This window comes from Hemicordylus capensis, chromosome 2 (genome assembly GCF_027244095.1).
Source record: "Hemicordylus capensis ecotype Gifberg chromosome 2, rHemCap1.1.pri, whole genome shotgun sequence".
NCBI classification, from domain to species: Eukaryota; Metazoa; Chordata; class Lepidosauria; order Squamata; family Cordylidae; genus Hemicordylus; species Hemicordylus capensis.
Window position 1 is genome coordinate 323,702,003 of NC_069658.1, and position 24,721 is coordinate 323,726,723.

The window sequence follows — 24,721 nt, forward strand, 5'->3', positions numbered from 1 at the left end:
GGTGGCATTGATGATGCTGGTAAGGTTGCCTTGAGTAGAATTTGGAGCGGAGCCTGAAGTCCCTTCATTCTTGAGGTTTGCCCTGATCACATTGTCTATTAAAAGGTGCACTACCTTTGTGAAAAGGATGATTGTTGAGAAGATGGAACAAAGATTTTTGCAGTATAGTGAGAGCTTTTAAGCTTCTCCATTGTTTCATCCGTGTCTTTGAAGAAAATACCTGCTCCATCAAAAGGCAAATTCTGGTTTGTCTTTCATGTTGGACTCCAGTGGGGTGGAGCACAACCACACATGACACCTGAGAGAGATAGAACCAGTCAACACCTTGGACTCGGTTTCTGTCAGGTGTTTGGAGGTGCTAAGGTGTTGGCGTGACAAGTCACCTGACTTAGACAATGTTGACAAATACTTGAAGCGAAAGGAGTCAGGCAATTCTGAGAGGTCTGCTTTGAGGTCATCCCATAAGGAGTGATGGAATTTGTCCATACAGGCCATGTAGTTTGCAATCTTGAAGGACAGGCAGGAAACAGAATAGAATCTTCTGCCTACAGCATTAAGCTTGCGACTTTCTCTGTCAAGAGGGATGGAGTGCTTCTGTGCAGACTTAGACTGGAATGTGCAGTCAACAACCAGCGATTTGGGCTCTGGGTGCATAAATAAGAACCGGCAAGAGAATTCTTGAACTGTGTACAAGCTTTCTAACTTTTTTGTGGGCACAGTAGACACAGCAGGTAGTTCCCAAGCAGCTTTGGAAGGGGCAACCAGCACAGGCAACATGGGCAAACCTGTTGGATGAGCTGTGGTAGTAGATGCCAGAAAATCATAAACAGTGTCCTTAACCTCAGTTGTAGGTGTTGGGATCTCAAGGTCAAGGGCCTTGGCCATTTCTCCTACCTGAACCCGATAGGATAGGCAGAAGGGGCAGAAGCCACCTGGTCATCAGGTGATGTGCCTGATGGAGTCTTGGTCACATCTTATTCTTCCCCTGATGAGTCTGAAGATTCACCCTCAGAAAGGGGAGGCTCAGAGATGGGTATCTACAGGCTAAGGTGATTCCTCAGGAGGCAAAACTGGTTTATGAAGCTGACCATCTTCCCTCAAGGAGGAATGAAGCACTGGAGTAAAACGTTTGCTATGGTCCAAGGGAATGGCAGAATGTTTGAAAGTGTCAGTAGGCTTTGGCGTACCCGGCTCAGACAGCAGACCTCTTAGTTTCATAGTCTTCCACCAGGGATAGTCATCAAAATAATAGGGAAGACCTGGAGAGGCAAAAGGGTGTTTTCTCTGTATCTGTAACAAAGGCAGAGGTGACTTGGGTCAAAAGCACCAGAAGAGCTCAGGTAATTGAGAGGACACATTGGTAGGCGAGGAGCTGAATAATGGTAACGCTCTTTCCAAGTATGAATTGGAGAGCATCTAGGTGACTGGTACAATGGTGAAGCTGATGGAGTCAGGGGCGTAGCAAAGTTGGAGTGGGCCCAGAGACAAGATTTTAAAATGCCACCCCCCGCCCCCGAAGCTCAGCTCATGAAGTTAAGAAATCTTAAATGAGGCTGAATAGTGGTAACAAAAAGCATAGTAAAAAAAAAATATATATATATAGAGAGAGAGGTTTTGTAAATTGTGGACGATGCAAGTCATTTAATGGTACCAGAGAAAGACATGCTGTTCTGGTAGCTCCAGGTCTTAACACTCACATTGATTTCAGAGGATGAATACAACTGAAGGACGCCCGGGCGGGTGCACGGCTGGGGGAGTCAGTCATGTGACTTGCCTCTGGCCCCCCCCAAGGCAGTGGGCCCCCAGACAACTGTCTCCCCTTGCCCTATTATAGTTACACCCCTGGATGGGCACAGCAGGTATAGATCCTATGTCATCATCATCCAGTCCCAGGAAAATATTTAAAAGTTGCAATGAAGGGTATTGTATTTGCAGAGCCCAGTAATGATTACAGTCAGAATCACTGTTCTGGCTTAGCCAGTACAGAAATGATATGGGACAGATCCAGAAGGGATCTCTGTCCTTCAATATCAGAGCCCGCACCACCCACTTTAGGAAAGTGACTGTGTGTCAAGGCCAGGAAGATCATGATGAGTGATGGAGGCTGTGAAGAAACAGGTGAAAGGTGGCCTGCTGACATAATCAATATTGTCGACGTTGGTGGTTGAGCCGGAGTTGAGACTGGGGTTGAGGTCGTTGGGTGCATCACCACTGATATCTGAGTGATCTACTTTGGCAGAGGCTCCAATGCCAGAAGTTTCAATGTCAAGGAGGCAGCGGACACAGCAGCATCTGTCAATGGTTTTGGGGCTGCAGCTTCTCTTGATGGCGAGCTCGATGTCGGTTTAGATGAGTGGTCTTTGACACTCCCAGTAATGGTGAGAAGGACCCCTTAGGGTTGGTTGTGCACAGGGATGGCTTGTGTGGCAATGCAGCAGCTGTTCCCGACACTGACTTCGAAATCAAAGTGGAGGACAGAGCAGCACCTGACGCTGACCTTGATGCCATTTCAGAGGAGCGGTGGTGCTTGCACTCAGGCTGATCTTTGGAAGAGGAAGAATCTTCCCATTTCCTCTTTTTCTTACGAGCATGGTTCCCCACCGCCTCCGCTTTTCGACCAATGCTGGCTTTTAAAAGGCCAAGTTTTCATAGTGTTTAGAAGAGGCTGATGTCCATTGTGTCTATGTCAATGGCCATAATTTCAGTGGGCTAGGCTGGGGTATGAGGAGGGGGCAAAATACATTTTTGTACAGAGTTGCTCTACGTTTCAATTATCTACTCTTTCTGGTCTGTTTGCTGAAGGAAAGGCAGATTTTACAACTACTGGTGTTGTGGCTTTCCCCGAGACAAACCAGGCAGTTGTCATGCCTGTCCGAGGATGGTAAGGTCCCTCTGGGGAGAATCCATAGTGAAGTGAGAGGTGGGATGGGATGCAACCAGAATTTCACCACAACCACCAAATTTAATGGAAAAGACAAATGGGTAGTTTCAAAACAGTCCTGAGTCTGTTGTGAGGGCACCAGTCTAACTAGAGGGGAAATCCGAGCAGATAGTCGAGGGCTGGTCTGAGTTAAAAACAAGAAAAAATATAACTAACCAGAAGCAGGATCCAAGGGAATAGTCAAAATAGTCCGAGTCAAGCCGAAAGTAAAATAAATATGACTTTTCTTCACAGGAACAAGCAAGGGGAAAGGAGCAAGAACCTTCATGTTGCAGCAAGGTAGCAGACGAGAAGGAACTGAAAGGGAAGGCACTCTCCTGCCTATCTGAATGGGTGCTCCCTCGCATCTCAGAATGCTGGAGAGCACCTATTGGAGCTAGAGATTCCTTCGTGGAGCTACTGAGCAGGTGCAGAAGACCCAGTTTTGAGGGAACATGGATAACCTCAGAGATCTATGAATTATGTACATATTGCCACAGAGCAGTGGGACGGATAGACATTTAGATTACCAAAGAGCTAGTTTTGATGATGGAGAAAATACTGCTGAGAATCCCAGAGCAGATAAGCAACTCTTTTTGCTGTCTCAGGTGAAGATGAATATGATGAAGAACCACAGGTAATAAGATACGTCGGGATTCTAGAAGAGCAAAACCAGAGATTCAATATTATTTGATGAAACACATTATTAAGAATATTTATATAGCTTTTTAAACAAACAAACAAAAACCCCTCAAAAGAGTTTACATAACAAAAAGAATGAGAAAAAGAATGAGAAATGGTCATGTTTCATTTAAACTATTGGTATTAGCAAAATTATTAGCAAAAAGCATCCATGTGGAAGAGCTAACATTAATAATAAACAACAATACAATACAGTTTTCTTAATGGGCCCTATAATAATCAGAGATCGGCACAGTTCCATTTAGATGTCCAGTTGGCCACTGCATAAATAAACCTAAACTTCATGTATAACTGCCAGGTTTTTGAATAGTTACTTCTCTAAGCCAAGAGAGAAAACAGACCCAAGATCAGTGGTCTGAGACTAAATATAAGGGTAGGAATTTACAGTGGTTCTGCTCCTACCTCTTTTATAGGTAAGAGAATGTGGTGATGAAAGACTTGTGTCCCCCTCTTGGATCAAAAGATGCCCTTCCATCAGTGAAAAGCCCCTTATGCTCATTGAAGTTTCCTACTCAGTGGAAGAGTGTTGTGTGGGGAAAATGACCCCAAATCCGGAGGCCTTCCTTTGTGCATCAACACCGTTTAATGGTACACTAGTGTTTATAAGCTGCTACCTGTATCTTTTTATTCACCAAGTTTCTTGTACTCTTTCTATATGAGAGGGGCTTTTTATTTTTGAAAATAAGATATAAATACTTTAGTTTGGAGTTTATGTTCTACATCCTGTATCTTCCCTTATTCATAGTGGGTTCAGACATCTTGTGGAATAATGGCTTGGTGTGCCTTTAAGTGTAAATCGGTAGATGCTTACCACTGTACTGCCACATCTGAAAGCTCTTCCCTGCGGCAGCACAGTCACACCACCCAGCATCTGCTGAGGTGGAGGATCAACTCAGCCGGCCTCTGCACGTGTGTGGAGATCATTTGCTGGCCGCACAAATTGCCTTCGCCAGCTGAGTGGTGGATTTGATCCTCTGCCGCAGCTGGTGCTGGGTGGCGTGGCACTGTTGGGAAGAGTTTTCAGGTGTGGCAGTATGGGAGGTAAGCACCTACTAAGTTACACTTAAAGGTGCCTCCCAGTGGTGCCCGCATCAGGGGCTACTGCCTTAGTTAAAATAAACCATTATTCCACATGATGTCAGAACCCATCCTATGTATAGGGGATTCCATTATAGTAGGAGAAATACTATGAAGATGATATAGGTAGCAGCTTATAAATGCTAGTGACCCATTAAAAGGTTTTTAAAAGACTTGTACAAAGGAAGGCCTCTGGATTTGGGGTTGTTTTTCCTCATACAACACTCTTCCATGAGCACAAGAGGCTTTTCATGGATGGAAGGACATCTTTTGATCCAAGCCAACAAGGGGTACACAAGTCTTTCATCACCACTTTCTGCCGCTGTCCACCCCTTCAGTGCCCGCACTAGCTTCAAATGAACTAAGGTTTATTTAACAAATCTGCATTGGCACCACAGATGATCACCAAATCTTGGTTTATTGTGGTTTGTTTGGGCTTCACCTAACCCCATGATTTAGTCTTGCCTCTCTCTGTGTGAGAGCCCTGAGAGGATGGAACTACTGAATAAAACCAAGCTTAAGCCATGACTAGCTAACCCCGCACAGAGCATCTGTGCAGTTGTGCACTGAGCCTGTGGCATCCCCCCCACAGCGCTCTCGCTCGCTCTGCCCCCCGCAATGCTCTCGCTCGCTCTGCCCCCCGCAGCGCTCTCGCTCGCTCTGCCCCCCCCGCAGCAATCTCGCTCGCTCTGCCCCCCCCGCAGCAATCTCGCTTGCTCTCCCCCCCGCAGCTCGTTGATCGGGCCGTTCCTCACTATCATGGCCATTTGTTCCACTCAGGCTGCTGACAGGCCCAGACCCATCTCTTGCCTGCCTACCTCCCTCTGACAATGGCCTCGGTAACCCCAAACAGCAGCAGTGGTTGAATGGGCCCTTCCTTGCCGCTAGTGCTGCCATGCTCGCTCGTTCCACTCAGGCTGCTGACAGGCTCAGACCCGTCCCTTGCCCTTCCCCCTCCCTTCTTTTTCTCTTTCTCTCTCCTCCACTCACTCTTCCCCACTCTTTCGTCCCCCTCCCTTCATGTTTTCCCCCCTCCCTCTCTCCCTGAGTTAACAGATTTTGTTCATCTTGTTTCCTCATTTAATTCACACAATGGCAGCCTCTTTCTCCTGAAGGGGCTCTTTCCTCCCTCACAACCCATCTTTTTGCAGAACCCTTCCTGCTATCCTTTTAAATATATAGATTCCTCTCCTCTACAATCAATAACATCTTCTGACCAGTAACAGTTGCATTCCAACTGACCTTAACCATCACAGGCTCCTCCTCCTTATCTGCATAGGGAATCCCCACTGCCCAATCACCATGGTGCTTCTGCTCTCACAGGCTCCTTCTCCCTATCTGCATATGGAATCCCCACTGCCCAATCAGGTGCTTCTGCTTGCAAACTCTGTCAGCCAATCACCTCCTTTCTACCACGTCCCCACGCATGGCCCGTCTTGGAGAATTAATAATATAGATAGATAGATTGTGGATTCAGACATCACACAAAGACCATGGTTAGGCAAAGAACATGAGCTGAACCATGGGTTCAGATCACAGTTTGACTGCCCAAAACAAACCACCAAACTACCACCAAATATAAGAAATGCTTTTTCATTTTCCCCTAAATTATTGGACTATGAGGATGACATCATCCACATGAGCACAAGGAGATGGGATAGGGGGAAGGCATGAGCCTACCTGTCTTCCCTTGGACAACCAGAGCCCAATCAGCGCTCCACCACCCACATACTCACATGAGTGGCGCACTGGCAAGCCCAGTGGCAATTGCGGGGAAGGCAGCTGAGGCCTCGAGAGGTATCCCACAATGCACTGTGCAAGCAGCATGGTGCATTGGGAATGCTCTGCACTGCCTGGCTGCTCCTTCCCCTGGCTCAATGACTCAAATGGCTGCCAGCAGACCAGGAACAGCTGCCAGCAACATGGAACTCCACATGACTGGCAAGTGAGATAGGAGGCACACGCTTGTCATCCTGTCTTACTTTAAGGCTGGGAAGTGAATCAGGGCTGCCTGGGAAAGAGCAGTGGGATCGGGAGCGATTCCAGGGCTTCACACGACCAACCCTTCCTGGGCTTGCTCTGTCCTACCAGATCGGGGTGGTCATGAGAAGAACCTCAATGGTTCTGGTTGTTGCTTGTAGTGTGGGCTTGTTTCACCACTGGCACTGCAAAATATTTCTTCCTATAGCCAGTGAATAGTCTGGAAGCACCTGAATGCTGCATAGGTGCTACAGTATCTTATCATGGAAAACCATGATATAATTTTTAAAATGTTACTTCTCACTAAACATCTGAGCATCTCAGATTGGATAAACATATACCTTCTTATTAACAGCATTCTTCTGAGACGAACTTATTAGTATGTTACACTGACATATCATCTGAGATGAACTTATTTGTATGTTACACTGACACTGACAATGTTACACATTTTTGTACATTTTCAATATCAATTTGTTACAATTTTTCTGCTATGCTATCACAAAGTTATAATGTGAACATATTCTCATAAAATGAGAAAATATCATCAATGAAAATGCAGCTTTTAAGAAAGTGGAGGATTTTTTATTTTTTTACACATTTGGTTTGTTTTCTGGTCACTTTGGTTCTGTTCTACTATTGGACAACATCCACTGGAAAGATGGAATAAAAACATTTCAATAAAAAAGCAAGCAGTTGTAGAAGTGTTAAGATGGATAATGCTGCCTTACCTGAGAAAGAAAACAAGCGACTGTCTACAGTACGTGCTATAGACTGCAGTTTAACAACATCCATAGATTGTCCAATATGCACTGTACTGGGCATGCTCCCAAGAGTTCCTCTCACAAATTCTGCTACTTCCTGTACTGTGAACATCTGCAGTAGCTCATCAAAAATCGCAGGGAAGGAATTCAATAGAGCAGCCTAGAAGGGAAATGAAGACATATTAGACCATTGAGAAGTATGTTCTGCAAAAGAAATAAAACATCAGAGGCTTGTGGGAAACACAAAAAGGAATGATAGCACAAGTCTGGAGGAAAAGCTATGGATGCATCTTTTTGGTGCACCCACACTATGTTAGTCAGTATGTCAACCAGTGTCTTTTAGAATCTTAAAACCACTTGACAACTAAGTTAGATTTAGAAAACCTACTTATCCACCAGGTGTGTCAACCTTACTTTAAATCTCATCCTTTCCACATCTACATACAGAGAGCCCCTGGTGGCGCAGAGCCCCTGGTGGCGCAGTGGTAAAACTGCCGCCCTGTAACCAGAAGGTTACAAGTTCGATCCTGACCAGGGGCTCAAGGTTGACTCAGCCTTCCATCCTTCCGAGGTCGGTAAAATGAGTACCCAGAATGTTGGGGGCAATATGCTAAATCATTGTAAACCGCTTAGAGAGTTTCGGCTATAGAGCGGTATATAAATGTAAGTGCTATTGCTATTGCTAAGTGCTACATACCCATTTCAAACAAATGAAAATATAATTATGGAAAAGAAAAACCAAGAGGCAATAGAATATATACTGTATGATCCAGAAAATTGTAAATAGTTATTCTGAAAGAAATTAAATTAAAATACAGAATATACATGTTTCTTTTTACTTCACATCTCACCTTCCTCAGGATATTGTCTCCCTAACCAATTTAATCTACAATCTCAAACTAGGCGTATACAAGAGCAAAACCATAGTTTCACAAGTTATACTGATAAAACAAAACAGCAACAAGAAGAGCTATGCTGAGACTATTAAAATGGGGGACGTTTACGGAAGTAATGGTTGTACTTATGATTACTGTTTATTGTTTATATAGAACTTTAATTATGGAAAACAATTTGCAATCCTCATCCATTTTCACAAGCCCTTGTAAATTACAATTATCTACATTTCACAGATGAGGAAAAGAAGTTGAGACACACAGCCTAAGTTCATCGCACTATTTTTTTGGTTACCACAACGTCTTGCAACATGATATACTGGAACAATATCCACAGATGTCAGTTAAGTGCTTAATAGCTACTGATTAGCAGCTTGGAATGTTACTATCGCGGTGTAGCAGTTAGAGTGTTAGACTAGGACTGGGGAGAACCGAGTTCAAATCCCCATTTGCCATGATACTTGCTGGTGAGTCTGGGCCAGTCACTTTTCTCTCAGCCTAACCAAACTCACAGGGTTTGGTTTGAGGAGAAACTTAACTATGTACACAGCTCTGGCCTCCTTGGATAAAGAGCGGAATATAAATGAAATGAACAAACTCTAGGGATCTTGGAAAACTAGTATTTAGGAATATGGCAGAAAACATAAATTGTGTCTGAAATATTATAAAGATTTCAAGAAAGATTAGCAGCTTTTTGTGCATGTTTCTGAGACTATTTTTATGGCCCCCTTTATCAGATCTTTATGGTCTTTCAAGAAGCTGGCAAAAGACCTGTCATGCTTAGCTGAGAGGTGAAGATTTTGCTGAGATATTGAAGTTTGATAATTTCTATATGATATATTTCTAATTGTTTTCAACATGATCTAAATTCATAAGCAACATAAAAAACTCCATAGCCATTAACAAAAAAGGATAACAACTAAAAACTAAAATAAGCAGTCACTATAATGTCAAACTTTTTTTGCCTTGTATAAAATGTATCATTCGTAGATACAGTACAAGAAACCTAAACTAGGTCTACTCTATTTTGGTGCAACATCTCCAGTGATGCATGTATTAGGAATTATGGCACCAGAAGACCTGTAATTAGAGAGAATGAATTGCTGTTTGATATCATCATCATAAAAAATCAGAATGCAAGGTAAAAAGAAATTATTTCAGTACAAAATCTAATTCCCTTTCATTATTGGTTCTTGTGACTCATAAATATTCCATTATTACCTAAAATGAGGAATGTCCAAAATCCAACTTCTCTGGTCTTCCAATATTCTTTAACATTTTTTCTTACAATCACTTGTCATGACCATGTCAATATTAAGCATTCTTTGGACAGCAAGATAATGCCTGAGGACTCTGATATATTCTCTCTAATCACTGGTTCTCAAAATCAAGCTGATACATGCAGACAGCTGAGTGGCCCTTATATTTAACTTTCAGTGCTTTGAAAAGTTATCCTTAAGTTGCAAACATTGAAGTGTGCAGTGTATTTAAATTTGATGTGCAGGAAAATGGATTGGGTAGGGGGAGAACAGTCACTGGATACATCCATGATGAAAGGTTGTGCAGGACATGGGGTTAATTACTTACAGAATTAAACGACGGCCTTGAAGTACCGCCACATTTTTGTGGGGCACATGTCCCAGCTCCGCTCACCTGTCCTCCAGGCTGAGGGGCCTATGGGGCAGTTAGGGTCAAGGGGCAACATAGCGGCAAGTAGGAAACAAAAAGGTAAACTATTGAAGTATTAAACAGATTATCTTTTATGAATATATAATCTTCTCAAGTGACAAAAAGTGTCAGTGATGAAAAAAAATCAATCAGTGATCATAGAACAATGCCATCAAGTGCCTTCTTTTTCTTATGGCCACAAAAATGGAAAATAATGAGTTTAGAGCACATACTATTCCTTCCCCACATTCTGTTTATTTCCAGGATCTACAGGACACAATTTAAATCACTCGCTTTGATGCATTAAATCAAAATATATAATACATTATATCACATGACCTGCAGGAGCTTCAGTCAGAGGTTTCAAATGATAACAACAATATAACAATGATGATCCAAACAGTAGGATAATCTGTTTTACTCATTATATTAGCACTAATAAAGCAGACAGCCAAACATTATCATGCAGTAAAGAACAGACTCCACTTTTAAGCAGTCTGTCTTCCTTTCTGTACTTTTATCAAATTATTAAGTTTAATCATACATACCAAGTCCTATACATGCAAGATACATTCAGATACAGTCAGTTTGATTTCCCCCCACTGAAGCATATTTCTAACCTTACAGCTGTTCATAAATGTATAATTTCCAAATAATTCTGTATTATTTTTTTACAAACACAAAACACAACCACTGGGTCCAGTGGCAATATATACTTTCTGATCCCAGAACTGATATCCAATAGATTATTTTAATATAGCCCCAATAAACAAGAATCCGATCTGCACCATTGTTCCCACATCTCCCACAAATACAATTCAATCTCCATACCCTCTCACTTCTCCAGTGAATACCAAACACCATTGACTGTCTAAATGAAGATACCACTTGAACATAATTTTACAAAAGCTTTCCTTTAGATTAATGCAGTAAATTATTTGTGGGACATTGACCCAAATCCAAATCCATGTCATATCAGGCACTTATTCCCAAAATTGTTTTCCTATTTAATGTAATTTAATTTTTAAAGGCGTCTTTAAAAATCATTACCGGCGATACAGCTGGCACCTAGAAGCTGTGGGGAGCAGTGATGCCCAGTATCCCACACAGCAGCTGCCTAGTTATGCACACATCTGGCCTCTGCACATGCGTGGTGGCCAGGTAAATATCATAGGTGGGACACCCGTCACGTAGCATGCCCTACAGTGTGCAGGGTGCAAGCTGCAGGGAGGTACTCTGCTCCCTGCAGCTTCCAGGTGCTGGCAGTATTGCTGGTAATGACTTTTTAAAGTACCTCTTGCTACCAGCCGGCACCACTCTCATCGGCTACCGCTGCCGTATACCGTATAATTGCAACAAACAAACAATAATATTTTCTTAATAATACATCAATTGCATGCTGAAAAATAATGAAACAGTTATAGTTTTGATATGACATTAAATTGAGCAATTTGTGCATTATTTCTCTATCTAATCATGTTGCATTATAAATAGGACCCATTAAAGCCAAAATTACATATCTCGTAATGAATCACAATTCTTAATTTCTTCATTATAATAAATCATTGTCAGAGGAGACAAATGTGGACTAATAGATTTTTCCTGAATCTATTCCAGAATACAAAGTGTTTATATGGGGATGAGAATTAATGACCACCAAATATATTTTACTATAGTACCATAAAAGATGTCTTAAAGCAGTTTAGACCTTCTCTTGATCCAATATGAATAATTTCTTATGATCAAACCATAATTTAAAATGTCTCAGTGTAGTCATGTGATAATATCCTTTTAACTGTGGTAATGTAAGCCCTCCTCCTTTCAAAGGTTCATATTATACAACATACTAACACACTACTGTAGGTCTTTTAACTAATCATTCAAAAGACTTGAAAAGAAATATTTTAAAATAAAAAATTATACTCTGGGCATTACATTTTTTTTAACATGGATATCACACTCAGCTATGAAATTTTTAAAATTTGACTTTTTGCAGGAGGTTTGTATGATTAAATCGAACTGCAAATTCTAACTTCTGTGTGATCCCAATTCTTATATTTCTAACTGGAGTGTTTTTCAACAAGCTGCTATGATCTGTTCCTTAAGTCTCCTATTTATATTTAGTCTCATACATTTCAAATTTGTTAAACTGATTTTTCCATCTCATGATCATTCTAAATACTTTAAGTAACTATTTTTTTAAAAGACATAGGTGGGTCTAGTAATACAATATCATCCACAAACAGACTAAGCTTAAAAATATCTGACTCAATTCCAAAATGACTTTTGTTATAATTGCTAAACCCAAGAGTAAGGATGTGCAGAACCGGTTCGATCACAAACTGGCCCACCGTGAACTGGGTGGGTTTGAGTGGTTCGATTGTAAACTGCTCCATACCAGCTGGTTTGAGAACCAGCACAGCCAATCAGCTTGATTGAACTGGTTCACATACTGGTTTGACCGAATTTGGATCGAACTGCACCAAATGGTCCGTGCACAACCCTACCCAGGGGTTCTACTGATACTGCAAATAGCAGCAGCAATATAGACACCCTTGTCAAGTTCTCCAGTAGAGTGTACATTGATCTCATATTATTCTAAAAATTGCCCCAAGCATCTCAAGGCTTTGAAGAAGATCCCCACTCTACTTGATCAAATGTTTTTCCTCATCTAATACTAGTGTGCTCTTTGCATATTGTATAACGTGGATATTAATCAATTTAAATATATTTGTAGAAAGTTTATTATTCTTAATAAATCCCATCATAAGAAATATAGTTCTGTATTATTTTATTTAATCATTTTGCCAAGATATTTATCCATATTTTAGAGTCCTGATTTAAGAGAAAATAGATCTGTCTGAATCTGTCAGATTCAAATTTAAAATGGCCTTACCTTGTTTACCTGAGAACATAAATTTTGCCTATCTGGTTAATTCCTTCCCTACATTCTATCTAAAATGTGAAAAACATTTTAAAAATCTATAGTAATATTAGACTGTTCTTGGCTATGGTTCTCTTAATGGCCCTCTTCAAACATATGACTAAAGTGGCAGTTATCAAAGGTTCTTAAGAGCAAAATCCTATAATTTTAAAAAAATCCTATTTGAGTGGCAGAAGGCCCATTATATTATTTGAGTGGCAGAAGGCCTATTACATTAGTGAACAAGAAATGTGCCTCTGCCATTATAACTGTGCAGATATGTAAGCAGCATGCTATGCCAATATAGTTCCACTGCTGACACAAATGCCACTGGTGTAGTGCCAAAAACAACATGGAGATATAGCTGTGTTGCAAATGGGATGAAGAAGGACATATTTACTCCAAATCCTATACCCCATTTAGACTTTGGACATGCCCCCAACAACAACCTCACAGAATGCCAACTTTACAGGTGGAAATAAAAGAGAACCCACTGAACTTAATAGAGAGCCAAAAAACAACACCCACCTCCAAAAACCCAACAACAAACCACCGACGACCACCACCTCCTACTTCACCCACCCTACCTACTCCATTGTCTGTCACAATCGAGTATAGGATTCCAACAAATTCTGCATCCAGTTGCAGCATATATATAAACTTCTGACAGAGAGAACATAATCCAAATGTCAGAGTGCATGGGATGGGTCTATCTCAAATTGTGCACACAAGGAGGGCCTTTGGTGATGGCAGCTACAAAGAAAGGACATCTCGTAAAAAAAGGAAACTCGATACAAATAAGCTTCTGCTTTCGAAACTTATACCTGAATAACACTTTGCTAACATTTGTCTTCTCAGAAACCTTACAGGCACTCTGCCTCAGGACTCAGATACAAACAACCAATCAAAACTTGCACCCCGCCCCAACTGGGGATGCAAGGATTCATCTCACAAAGGTAAGCAAGATGGGAGAAGAACACCATTCTTCAAACTCTGAATGCTGGAAATGTCTCTCATGTCTCCACCTCCCTTATCCAATACATTTTGGCTATAGGCTAACCATTCCTTCCTTTTGTAACAGCTAATATCAGTATCTCTCATGCTTTCTTGTGGTAAATGTCAGGCATTGGCTGGAGTGAAGTGCCTGGGATTCACCAAGAAACAACATATTTACCCTGCTAGTACATATTTACCCAGAACACTACTGACCAATCACTCGTGAGCCAGGGTTTCATCTTTTCAGGACTGCAGACTGGCCACATGGAGCAGATATATGTAAAAATGCAGAATATTATGAACACTCTGTTTCTTTTGTCTGCTTCCAGCTTCTCGAAGTTTAGCATTTAAGGACATTCAGTGTGCTCTCTTTCATACATTTGAATGTTTTTAAATTTAGTTATTAGCAGTCACCATATATTTAAACCTAACAGAAATCTGGCTATATCTAGGCATTTTTAGGATAACAAACACTGAGTTGTCAATAGGGATGTACATGGAACTGGCAGCAGCCAGTTCGACGGCAGGGTGGGTGGGTTATCTTTAAAGAGCAGGGAGGGTGCTCTTACCCACCCAGCTGCGTTTTCCCGCCAGTGCTGTGTTTAAAAATGGTTCCATGGGGTGGCAGTATACCTCCTTGCTGCCCCGGTGCACGTTGGACTAGAAGTGCCCAGTGTGCATGCGCATGAGCTCACAAGTAAGGCAGGGGGAATGCGGTGGGGGAAGGGTAAGAGCACCCTTTGCACTGCTTTGCAGTGCCTTCGCTCCTATCTCTTGGGTAGATTCCAGATGGTGGAGCTTTTTGACAGCTGACCCTCAAAACGGGAGCTGTTATATGGAGTCCCCCACGGCTCCATTCTGTCACCAATGATTTTTAATATCTACATGAAACCGCTGGGTGAGGTCATCAGGAGACTTGGTGCTGGGTGTTATCAGTATGCTGATGACACCCAAATCTTCTTGTCCTTTTCATCTTCATCATCAGGAAATGGTATTCATTACCTAAATGCCTGCCTACAGGCAGTAATGGGCTGGATGAGGGATAACAAATTGAAACTGAATCCAAGCAAGATGGAGGTGCTCATTGTAGGAGCTCAGAATTTGATGGATGAGTTAGACCTTCCTATGCTGGATGCAGTTGTATTCCTCCGGAAGGAGCAGGTACGCAGCTTGGGAGTACTCCTGGGCCCAGGCCTCAACCTGGTATCTCAAGTGGAGGCCATGGCCAGGAGTGCTTTCTATCAGCTCCGGCTGATTCAGCAGCTGCGTCCATTACTTGAAGAGGACAACCTCAACACAGTGGTGCATCTGCTGGTAACCTCCCGGCTTGACTATTGCAATGCGCTCTACATGGGGCTGCCTTTGTATGTAGTTCGGAAGCTTCAGTTAGTTCAAAATGCGGCAGCCCGATTGGGGCAATCCAGAGAGACCATACTATGCCCGTTTTGAAAAAGCTGCACTGGCTGCTGATATGTTTCTGGGCAAAATACAAAGTGCTGGCTATTACCTTTAAAGCCCTGAATAGCTTAGGTCCGAGTTATCTCAGAGAGCGCCTTCTTTGGTACGATCCCCACCGCACATTAAGGTCATCTGAGAAGGTCCGTCTTCAGTTGCCACCAACACGTCTGGTGGCGACTCAGAGGTGGGCCTTCTCTGTGGCTGCTCCTGGGCTGTGGAATGCACTCCTGACAGAAATCCGCAATTTGAGTTCATTATTGGCCTTCAGGAGAGCTCTTAAGACTTACTGTATCTGTTTGGCCTGGCCTTCCCAGGTTTTCAAACTGTTTTTAAACCGTAAAGGTTTGGCCTGGTTTTCCAGGGTTTTAAAAACTGTTTTAATTGTTTTAATAATGGTTTTATATTGTTTTTACATTTTTTGATTTTAACAGTTAATTGATTTTAGTGTTGTTTTAATGTAAACCGCCCTGAGCCATTTTTGGAAGGGCAGTATAGAAATCAGATAGTTAGATAGATAGATAGATAGATAGATAGACAGATAGATAAAAGCTCCCTCCAAGAAGCTGATACGACGCTGTCTTTGGTGATATCTCCACTGCCATTGTACCATGTTGCCGTTGCAGTGACATCCCCATCCCATCATGGAAGCATCTGTTGTTACACATACTGAAAGCATTTGCATTTGTAATAGGACACCCTGAAACAGGTTCTTATCCACCAATGAAATGATTGGATGATTTCTGGAGGGATAGTGAGTCTACACAGTGGGCTGTATACATTTGGATAAAAAGCGAAAGGGAACCATAGTTGTAACTTTCTCATTTTCAAGCGAGTATAGTGTACCATCATTTTGCAGGAGGACATCAGGCCCAGGAGGTGTTAAATCTTTTAAGCCTGTTGAATAGGCTGCGCAGTAAAAAGCTGGATTAGTTCCCAGATGGATTGGAATATTTCCTGCGGTAAGTATGCCCTCCCTGCTTGAGTGTCTAGGATTGCTCCTATATAGGCTATCATTGTCACTGGTTCTAGGTGAGATTTTTCCCAGTTCACGTCTATGCCCAGTTCTTGGAATAGTTGCAACATATATGATATCTGATAATGCAACTCTTTGTTTCTGGATGCTAGAAGCCAATTGTCCAGAAATGGGAAGATTGCAATTCCTAAGGTGTGCAACAATCACCACCATGAATTTATAAATACATGAAGGGAAGTGCAGAGGCTAAAGGGCATAACCATGTACTGGTAAACTGAGTTGCCTACTTTCTGTGCGCTTATTTTCTGTGCTCTTCCCAAATTCCAATGTGAAAATAAACATCTTTTAAGTCTAGCGTTGCAAGCCACCATTCCTGATACAGGAGTCTTGAGGATAATATTTGCAGGTTATGCCATAGGGCTCAAGGCAATGCCAGTGTTCAACGGTGTATGCTTTACAAGGGCTACACCGGCTCTGCTGGAGGAGGCAAAGGAATTGTTAGTGAAAGGGGCAATAGTCCTGGTGCAGTGGGCACACAAGTGGGAAGGATTCTACTCCCAGATCCCCAAAAGGGGTGGTGGTGGTGGTGGAGTACGTCCAATAATGGACCTGAGATATCTAAACAAATTTGTCCATGTGAAGAAGTTTTGAATGACAATTCTGTTGAAGGTTCATGAGATGAAGTCTAGACATTAGATCAGCACTCTGGTCATGACCAAGTCGGAAGGCTACAGGAATTGATGGAATAGCTACAGAAATATGGCAAGCAAAAGAAGAAGAATCAGTCAAGGCTCTAACCAAACTATGCCAGCAAATTTGGGAGAATGACACAATGGCCAACAGATTGGAAGAGGTCAGTCTACATACCCATACCAAAGAAAAGAGTCATAACAGATTGGGCAAACCATTGCACAATATCCCTATATCACACGGTAGCAAAATAATGCTCAGGATCATCCAACGCAGATTAGAGCCCTATGTAGAAAGCGAAATGCCGGATGTTCAAGCTGGTTTCATAAAAGGCCGAGGAACAAGAGACATTTTTGCTGATGCATGCTGGACAACTGAGAAAGCCAAAGAATACAAAAAAGAAGTCAATATGTGCTTTATTGACTACAGAAAATACTTTGATTGCACTGACCATGTCAAGTTGTGGAATGTCCTGAGGAGAATGGCCGTTCCAGAACATCTCATTGTTCTCATGAGAAACCTATACACAGGACAGGAAGCCACAGTCCAGACAGGACATGGTGAAACAGACTGGTTCCAGATCGGCAAAGGAGTAAGTCAAGGCTGTATACTGAGGTGTGTCTCACGATCAGCGAGACCCGCCTTTAGAGGGTTTGCAGGGAGAGCGGGCTTATCCCGCTCTCCCCACAGACAATCCCTGGATCGGCCGCCCACATGACTGCCGGCTCCATGACGGAGCCAGCGGGGGCTGTGGGGGATCAGGGGGCACACGGCCCCCAGAAGTTCCAGGATGTCCCGCGCGAGTGTGCAGGGCATCCAGGAGAGACCCCCAGGGCTGGGAGGCTTGTTTCAGCTTCCCGGCGGGGGTCTCCTCGTGTGTTGCCACAGCACAGCAACACACAATCAAAAAGATGGGGTTAGTGGAGCGCTCGCTCCGCTAGCCTCAGCTAATGGGAGGGGGAATTAGGAGAGTTTGTTGCCAGGAGCTGCGCAGCTCCCATGGAAGCAGATGAACAGCAAAAAGCAGGCTAGGCTCCCTTAACCCGCATTTTGCTGATCGTGAGAATCTCCTCACTTTCTCTTTATTTATTCAACTTATATGCTGAATATATACTGAGGGAAGCTGGATTGGAAAAACATGAGTGTGGTTTTAAAGTTGGAGGAAGAAACATCAATAACCTGCGCTATGCTGCTGATACCACTCCGATAAGCTGAGAATGCGGATGATCTGCAAGTTCTAGTAATGAAAGTCAGGGAGCACCGTGAAAAAAATGGGACTACGATTAAATGTAAAGCAGATTAAACTAATGACAATGGGTACAGCAATCAGCCTCAGAATTGATAATGAAGACACTGAAGTGGTGGATAGATTCTGCCTTTTAGGATCAACTATCAACAGTAAAGGATCCAGGAGTCAAGAAATATGCCACAGACTAGCACTTGGTAGGGTTGCAATGGAGGCCTTGAAAAGGATATTTAGATGCCTGTGACGTGTCTATACCTACAAAGATTAGAATTGTTCCGACAATGGTTTTTCCCATGACACTCTATGGATGTGAAAGCTGGACTCTGAAGAAGCAAGATAGAAAAAGTATTGATGCTTTTGAACTTTGGTGCTGGAGAGGGTATTTTCTCCATGGTCTTTTTGAGGATACCATGGACAGCCAGGAAAACAAACAAATGCATCACAGAACAAATCAATCCAGAATTTTCACTCGAGTTTTCATACTGATCTCAAACCCCTGCTGACTTGGCAAAGAGGCACCTCTTAACGTGGCGATTAACTTTATTTAGCAGGGGAAGAGTAACTGACCCTATCCACCCTCAGCACAGTACCTCCAGTGACTGTTGCTGGTGTCTATCTTATGTTTCTCTTTAGACTGTGAGCCCTTTGGGGACAGGACTCCATCTTATTTATTTATTATTTCTCTGTGTAAACTGCCTTGAGCCATTTTTGGAAGGCCAGTATAGAAATAGAATGAATGAATGAATGAATGAATAGACCAGGCTTAAACTATAATACTTCAGACACATTATGCGAAAACCCAGCTCCCCTGAGAACTCCATAATGCTGGGGAAAGTTGAAGGAAAGAGAAGAAGAGGACGACCAGTAGCAAGGTGGATGGACTCGATTACAACAGCAATGAATGCACCACTGAGAGACCTTAAAGGCCAAGTTGAAGACAGATAATCCTGGAGAGAATCTATCTATGTGGTCGCTAAGAGTAGACACCGACTTGACAGCACTTAATCAATCAAGCAATCAGACAGAGAGGCTTCATTCCAGCAGTAGTGAGAGGCACCTACAACCTATGGCGGCCATGTTTCATGGCTTGTTTGGACTAGGGTATCTCTGAGTGGTAGTCCTTTAACTACATCTGTGCGTTTCGACATAGAACAAATGTTGGCTGAACCTTGGTACACAAGCCAACGTCAAAACTAGGTTTCAGATCTATGTTAGAGTGCCATAAATAGTTCAGATGATAAAAGCAACCTGGGTTACATTTTTAAAAACCTGTGGTTCTGCATGACATAGGAACATAGGAACATAGGAAACTGCCATATACTGAGTCAGACCATTGGTCTATCTAGCTCAGTATTGTCTTCACAGACTGGCAGCGGCTTCTCCAAGGTTGCAGGCAGGAATCTCTCTCAGCCCTATCTTGGAGAAGCCAGGGAGGGAACTTGAAACCTTCTGCTCTTCCCAGAGCGGCTTCATTCCCTGACGGGAATATCTTGCAGTGCTCACACATCAAGTCTCCCATTCAGATGCAACCAGGGCAGACCCTGCTTAGCTATGGGGACAAGTCATGATTGCTACCACAAGACCAGCTCTCCTCTCCATCTAAACCGGCCTTCTGTTTCATCTTCTCTGTATGCTTTTAGGGTTAATATACCTATTTATTTATAATTTACTGTTAGAAAAATAATGGTTTTTTAAAATCCCATGTTCTGTTTTTTATTCAGCTGCATTACATCCTGAAATTGTGAAACTAAGTCCCCTACTGAAGGGGAATACGTTCAGTGTCCTTTGAATAGCCCTGCCTCTGATGCAAGTTGGAGCAGTAACCTACTTCTAGATAACTTCCATCCCCTGAAGAGAATGAATATTAATGGTGACGTCCAACATTTATTTTCTGTAGCCAGAAATGTAAAGTGCTACTAGATGGGAGTAAGGCTATTGTAATCTAATATTCAATAGTCTGTAACAAATTTTAACAGTGATGTTTATAGGGAAGATGATTTTATGATTTAGAATTTATAATTATTATGCAGTATAACAACTTTCTAATGTACAATTACTATCATGCAGAAAATCAACATGGAACAGTCATCCATAACTTTGTAATCACCAAATACACTTCCTTTGTGTCAGTTCTGGGACATGCTTATCAACAAAATGGTAAATAGAAACATTATAGGAAATGCAAACAGAATATTTTAACCAAGATATACAATATATGACTGGCTCCCCCTGCCACTACTTAAAAAAATAGGCTAATGGTTCTTTTGATGCAGGTCTACTATGTATCTCAGCATAGGAAGCAAGTAAGGTTATTAATAGTGAAAACCACTCCCAAGAATCAAATGTACAAAATTATTTGCCCCTTCACATGCGGAGTTCAATTGAAGCTTGAATATTTCTAACCTGTGTGAAGATTAGAGTCTCTGAGCTTCTGCTGTCCAAGCTGAGCACAAATCTGATAGATTGAAAAAGTTCTTGGATGCTGGCTCTGAACTGTTCTTCCTCCATTCCACAAGTTGCTCTGGAGTAAAGGATCCGAGACTGTACAATAAACTTGAAAAGATATTCCAAGGCCTTAAGGAGTAGTAGAGGAATCAGTGCAACAAAGAAAAAGAAAAGTAAGGAGCTTTAGAGAGAGCCAGAGAGGAAAAAATTAGGTATGTTGTTAATAATTAGATTCTTCATTTCCAAAAATATGAAACACATTTTATTTAATTTTACATTTATATCCTGCTCTTCCACCATGGAGCCCAGAGTAGTGTACATGGTAGCGTTTATCCTCACAACAACCCTGTGAGGTAGATTAGGCTGAGATATGTGACTGGCTCAGAATCACTCAGTGAGTTTCAGGGCTGAATGGGTCTCCTCCATCCTGGTCCAACACTCTAACCACTATGCCTCACTGAATGCCAGTCAAGTAAATGTAACTCAGTATTTAGTTTCCCCTGCCCACAAAATGCCTTTATAAAAGATCAACTGTAAATGTAGCTGGGAATAAATCAATCTGTTGTCATTTAGGATATTAATGAAAGGTCTTCTATTTTATCTTCTGCAAGTGCTTACAAAAATGTCTCCATGTATATGAAGGATACAGGAGTTACTTTGAGCATGTGGGATTCTGGCATACTCTAGTCAGGGTCAAATGTAACAGAAAATCATGGTGACATGGTATATCAGCTTATTGCATATCTTTCAGAAGTGCTTCCAGGTTGCTGCTCAGAGAGGATATAAATCTGTGTATTTACTATCTGCAATAGGAGACTAGAAAGCCAAAGGTGACAGATGTAGGCACCAATATGCACCTGCAGGGGCGTAGCAAGGTTGAAGTGGGCCCTATGTCAAAAAGAGGGCCCACCTCCCTTCTTCAGAGAGGCACAAGGGGTGGGGGCAAAGAGCAATCTGTCACCTAGTCAGCACCCACCGTTCCTTCAGGAGACCAGGAACATTTATCCTCCCGTTTATTAAACTGCAGCTATGCCCCTGTGCACCTGGAGCAGAGGTTTACATATGAAGCTGCCTTATATTAAGTCGGACCAGTCAGACCATCTTCACCACTGTTTTCTACTCTGATTGCAGCAGCTCTCCAATCTAGTGCACAATGCTTTCATTATGTTTTAGACAAAAGAGTCCACAATACACATTCAGTTTGTGAGTGACATAAAACTGTGATGAACTGCAAACACTTTCGGTGAATCCAATAAAATGTATTCATTTCATTTCATTTCTATACTGCCCATCCCAAAAATGGTTCAGGGCAGTCAACAATTAAAAATAAAACCAGTTAAAATATTAACATAAAATTCATTTAAAAACAATTAAAATCACTTAAATATTTAAAGCCAGGCTGAAAAGATGGGTCTTTATGACTCTCTTGAAGGCCTCCAAAGATGATGGAGGCCTATATCCACAGGGAGTTTCACAACCTAAGGGTGACAACTGAGAAGGCCTGATCTCAAGTTGCTGCCAGATAAACTAGTGACACCCAAAGACAGATCCGAAAACCTGTCTTTTCAGGTGAGGATCGTGCAGAGAAAGGTGCTCCCTCAGGTAACCAGGTCCTATGCTCTTCGGGGCTTTAAAGGTGATAACCAGCACTTAATATTGCAAGAATGATCTCAAGCAAGAGAGCTGAGACAGCAACTGTGAAGGAATGAGGTCTTTACCTCCTCTTTGTATTTTGAGATTTTTGTATATGTAATTGCTGGCTCCCTATGTTCTGTGTTAAGAAACTGTGTAGGGGTCAGAAGTTCACAGATCCTGTTCTAGTTTGTTTTGAGAGAGAAAAGATTTTTACTGTTTAATTTTTGGAGGGAAAGAGGGGTTTGATTTGATTGGGTATGTTATAAAAATGGAGGAATCTTGAGTTTGTTTTGATTGATTTGTTCAGAAAATTTGGAGGGAAAAGAGGGAATAAAAGGAGGTTTGGATGAAGTAGAGAAAGCAGCTGGAGAAATAGCTGACTAGGAGTAAGACTCAGAGGCTCTACACACGATAAGGCTTAGCCCACTCTCCCCACAGATGAGCAGGGAGCCGTCCCTGGGTGATAAGATCAGCAGCCCACACAACTACTGGTTACATCATGGAGTCGGTGGGGTGGTGGGGATCGGGGGCCGCTCAGCCCCGGAAGTGCCAGGATGCCCCAAGCAAGCGCATGGGGCATCCTGGGGAGACCCCCGGGCCCGAGAGGCTTGGGTTAGCCTCCCGGTGAGGGGTCTCCTCATGAGTCACTGCATCTCACGCCCCCGCCCCCAAAACAGGTTAAAGGACTGCTCATTTTGTTAACCTGCTTTATGTGGAGGGGGAATTAGGCGGGCTTGCCACCATGAAACCACCAGGCTCGCCTGTGAGCCTGGCGGTTCTCATAATCCACAGAAACTGGGCTGGGCTTCCTTAACCTGATTTCTGTGGATCGTGGGAAAGCTTCTCAAAGAGACATCTCAGAGGGAGAAAGCTGACTGGGGCAGTTGGAGCCACAGAGCTTGAAATCACTGAGCTAGAATCACTGCTGCATAGGAGAGGTAGAAACTACTAGGTGATAGTAAAGAAGGAGCCAGGCCTACTGCAAGGGAAAGAGAAAAGCTTGGGGATAAGCTATCCTTCATACTTCTTTGAGACGGTTGCTAAGTCTAGCTTGCATAAGCGATTGGTCTTGACTATTCAATACTTTTCTTGTACTTTTTGCTCAAACAATTTTTTACTTGTTGCTACTGCATGTTTTGGAACTCGGAAGATTTTGAACCAAGTAAAAAAAAAATTAATACTGTTTCAATACTATATCTGTCTATTGTCTTTCCCACCCCAAGCCTACTTGTCTAAATTGCCTTACTACCCTACCTTTTTGTAAAGCTAAGAGACAGAGGCTCCAGTGACTGGATGGTAGAACCAGCCAAAAGAATTCTACCTCGTGGCAGAGTTTTTTTGTGCAGGGCCTGCAGAGGCAGTACCTGCCACAGCAACAAAATAGAATTAAACAGCAAAATGTAAGTTTTACAGAAAATAAATGTAAATTTTACAAGAAAGAAGAAGGAAGGCTCACATGCTGAGCAGTAGCTCATTCTTTACAACAGGAGTTTCCAACCTGTCATCACCAACCACAACAAGCCATTACTGGGGATGATTGGAGTTGTAGTTCAGCAACATTTGGAGTACCATAGGTTGGGAAGCCCTGCTCTACAATATATTCTGTATTGTTGGGTCTACAATATATTCTGTAGTAGTGCTGTGAGCTAAAGCTTGATTTTGGAAATGAGTATGTGTGTGAGAGAAGTACGCTGAAGAAAAGGCTAAAAGAATTTGGTGCATGCAGGATGATATGAGGACTTGAGCATGTATTAGCTGTTTGGCAATCAGTCTACAACAAGAATGACCTTTGCACACAGAGAGAGCCTGGGAGTTGGCTGATAGCCAGAAAAAACCCTGGAGCTGCATAACACAACTGGATGCAGTCAAAAAACAACACGGTTTGCAAGAAAAGGCTGGAAGATGGTGACAGCACAGGATACAGAAAAGCATCAAGAGTGTGACTCTGTAAACGAAACCCTGGGAGATGACCAATGCTCTCCAGAGGCAGTGACATGTGCCATCAGAACTCCCAGCCTCATCCATCACTACACTGGGACTGGCCATCCTGGTTGTATGTGTGTCTGTGATTAGGAATTATTTGAAACTTAAGAACAACTTGCATTTTCTTTAAACAAATTCTATTATTTAGAATCCTTATCATAGGCTTGGTGAACTCTGTGGCAAAAAGCTTGGCCACACACACCTTTTCCCAAACAGAACAGCGATCCCTCTGAAAAGCCTCCTAGAGGCTTGAAAAGAAAATTAAATTCATAACGGTAGAAAAAAGGCAAATATTTATATTTGTATTAAGAATAGTTGCATTTCCAAGATATGGAAAGTGATGAGTGGTCCCATCTGGTCCCATATGA

The 24,721-nt window shown here is 42.4% G+C and overlaps 1 protein-coding gene and 1 long non-coding RNA gene across 11 annotated transcripts in view; one reads left to right on the forward strand and one right to left on the reverse strand.

The window, feature by feature from the left end:
• DOCK3 (dedicator of cytokinesis 3) overlaps positions 1-24,721 on the reverse strand; it is a 448,426-nt gene that overhangs the window by 175,624 nt on the left and 248,081 nt on the right. For all 10 annotated transcript variants that reach the window (XM_053296419.1, XM_053296418.1, XM_053296424.1 and 7 more), the window contains exons 23-25: positions 20,694-20,864; positions 7,411-7,603; positions 3,451-3,578 (exon numbers count right to left, since the gene is read on the reverse strand). In XM_053296419.1, coding sequence (XP_053152394.1) covers positions 3,451-3,578; positions 7,411-7,603; positions 20,694-20,864 — 492 coding nt within the window. The remainder of the gene's footprint in view (positions 1-3,450; positions 3,579-7,410; positions 7,604-20,693; positions 20,865-24,721) is intronic.
• The window catches only part of LOC128345070 (uncharacterized), a 62,028-nt gene that overhangs the window by 19,595 nt on the left and 17,712 nt on the right, over positions 1-24,721 (forward strand). Inside the window, exons 2-5 of the long non-coding RNA XR_008316252.1 lie at positions 3,176-3,557; positions 8,574-8,675; positions 13,786-13,883; positions 16,238-16,340. This is a non-coding gene — a long non-coding RNA (uncharacterized LOC128345070). The remainder of the gene's footprint in view (positions 1-3,175; positions 3,558-8,573; positions 8,676-13,785; positions 13,884-16,237; positions 16,341-24,721) is intronic.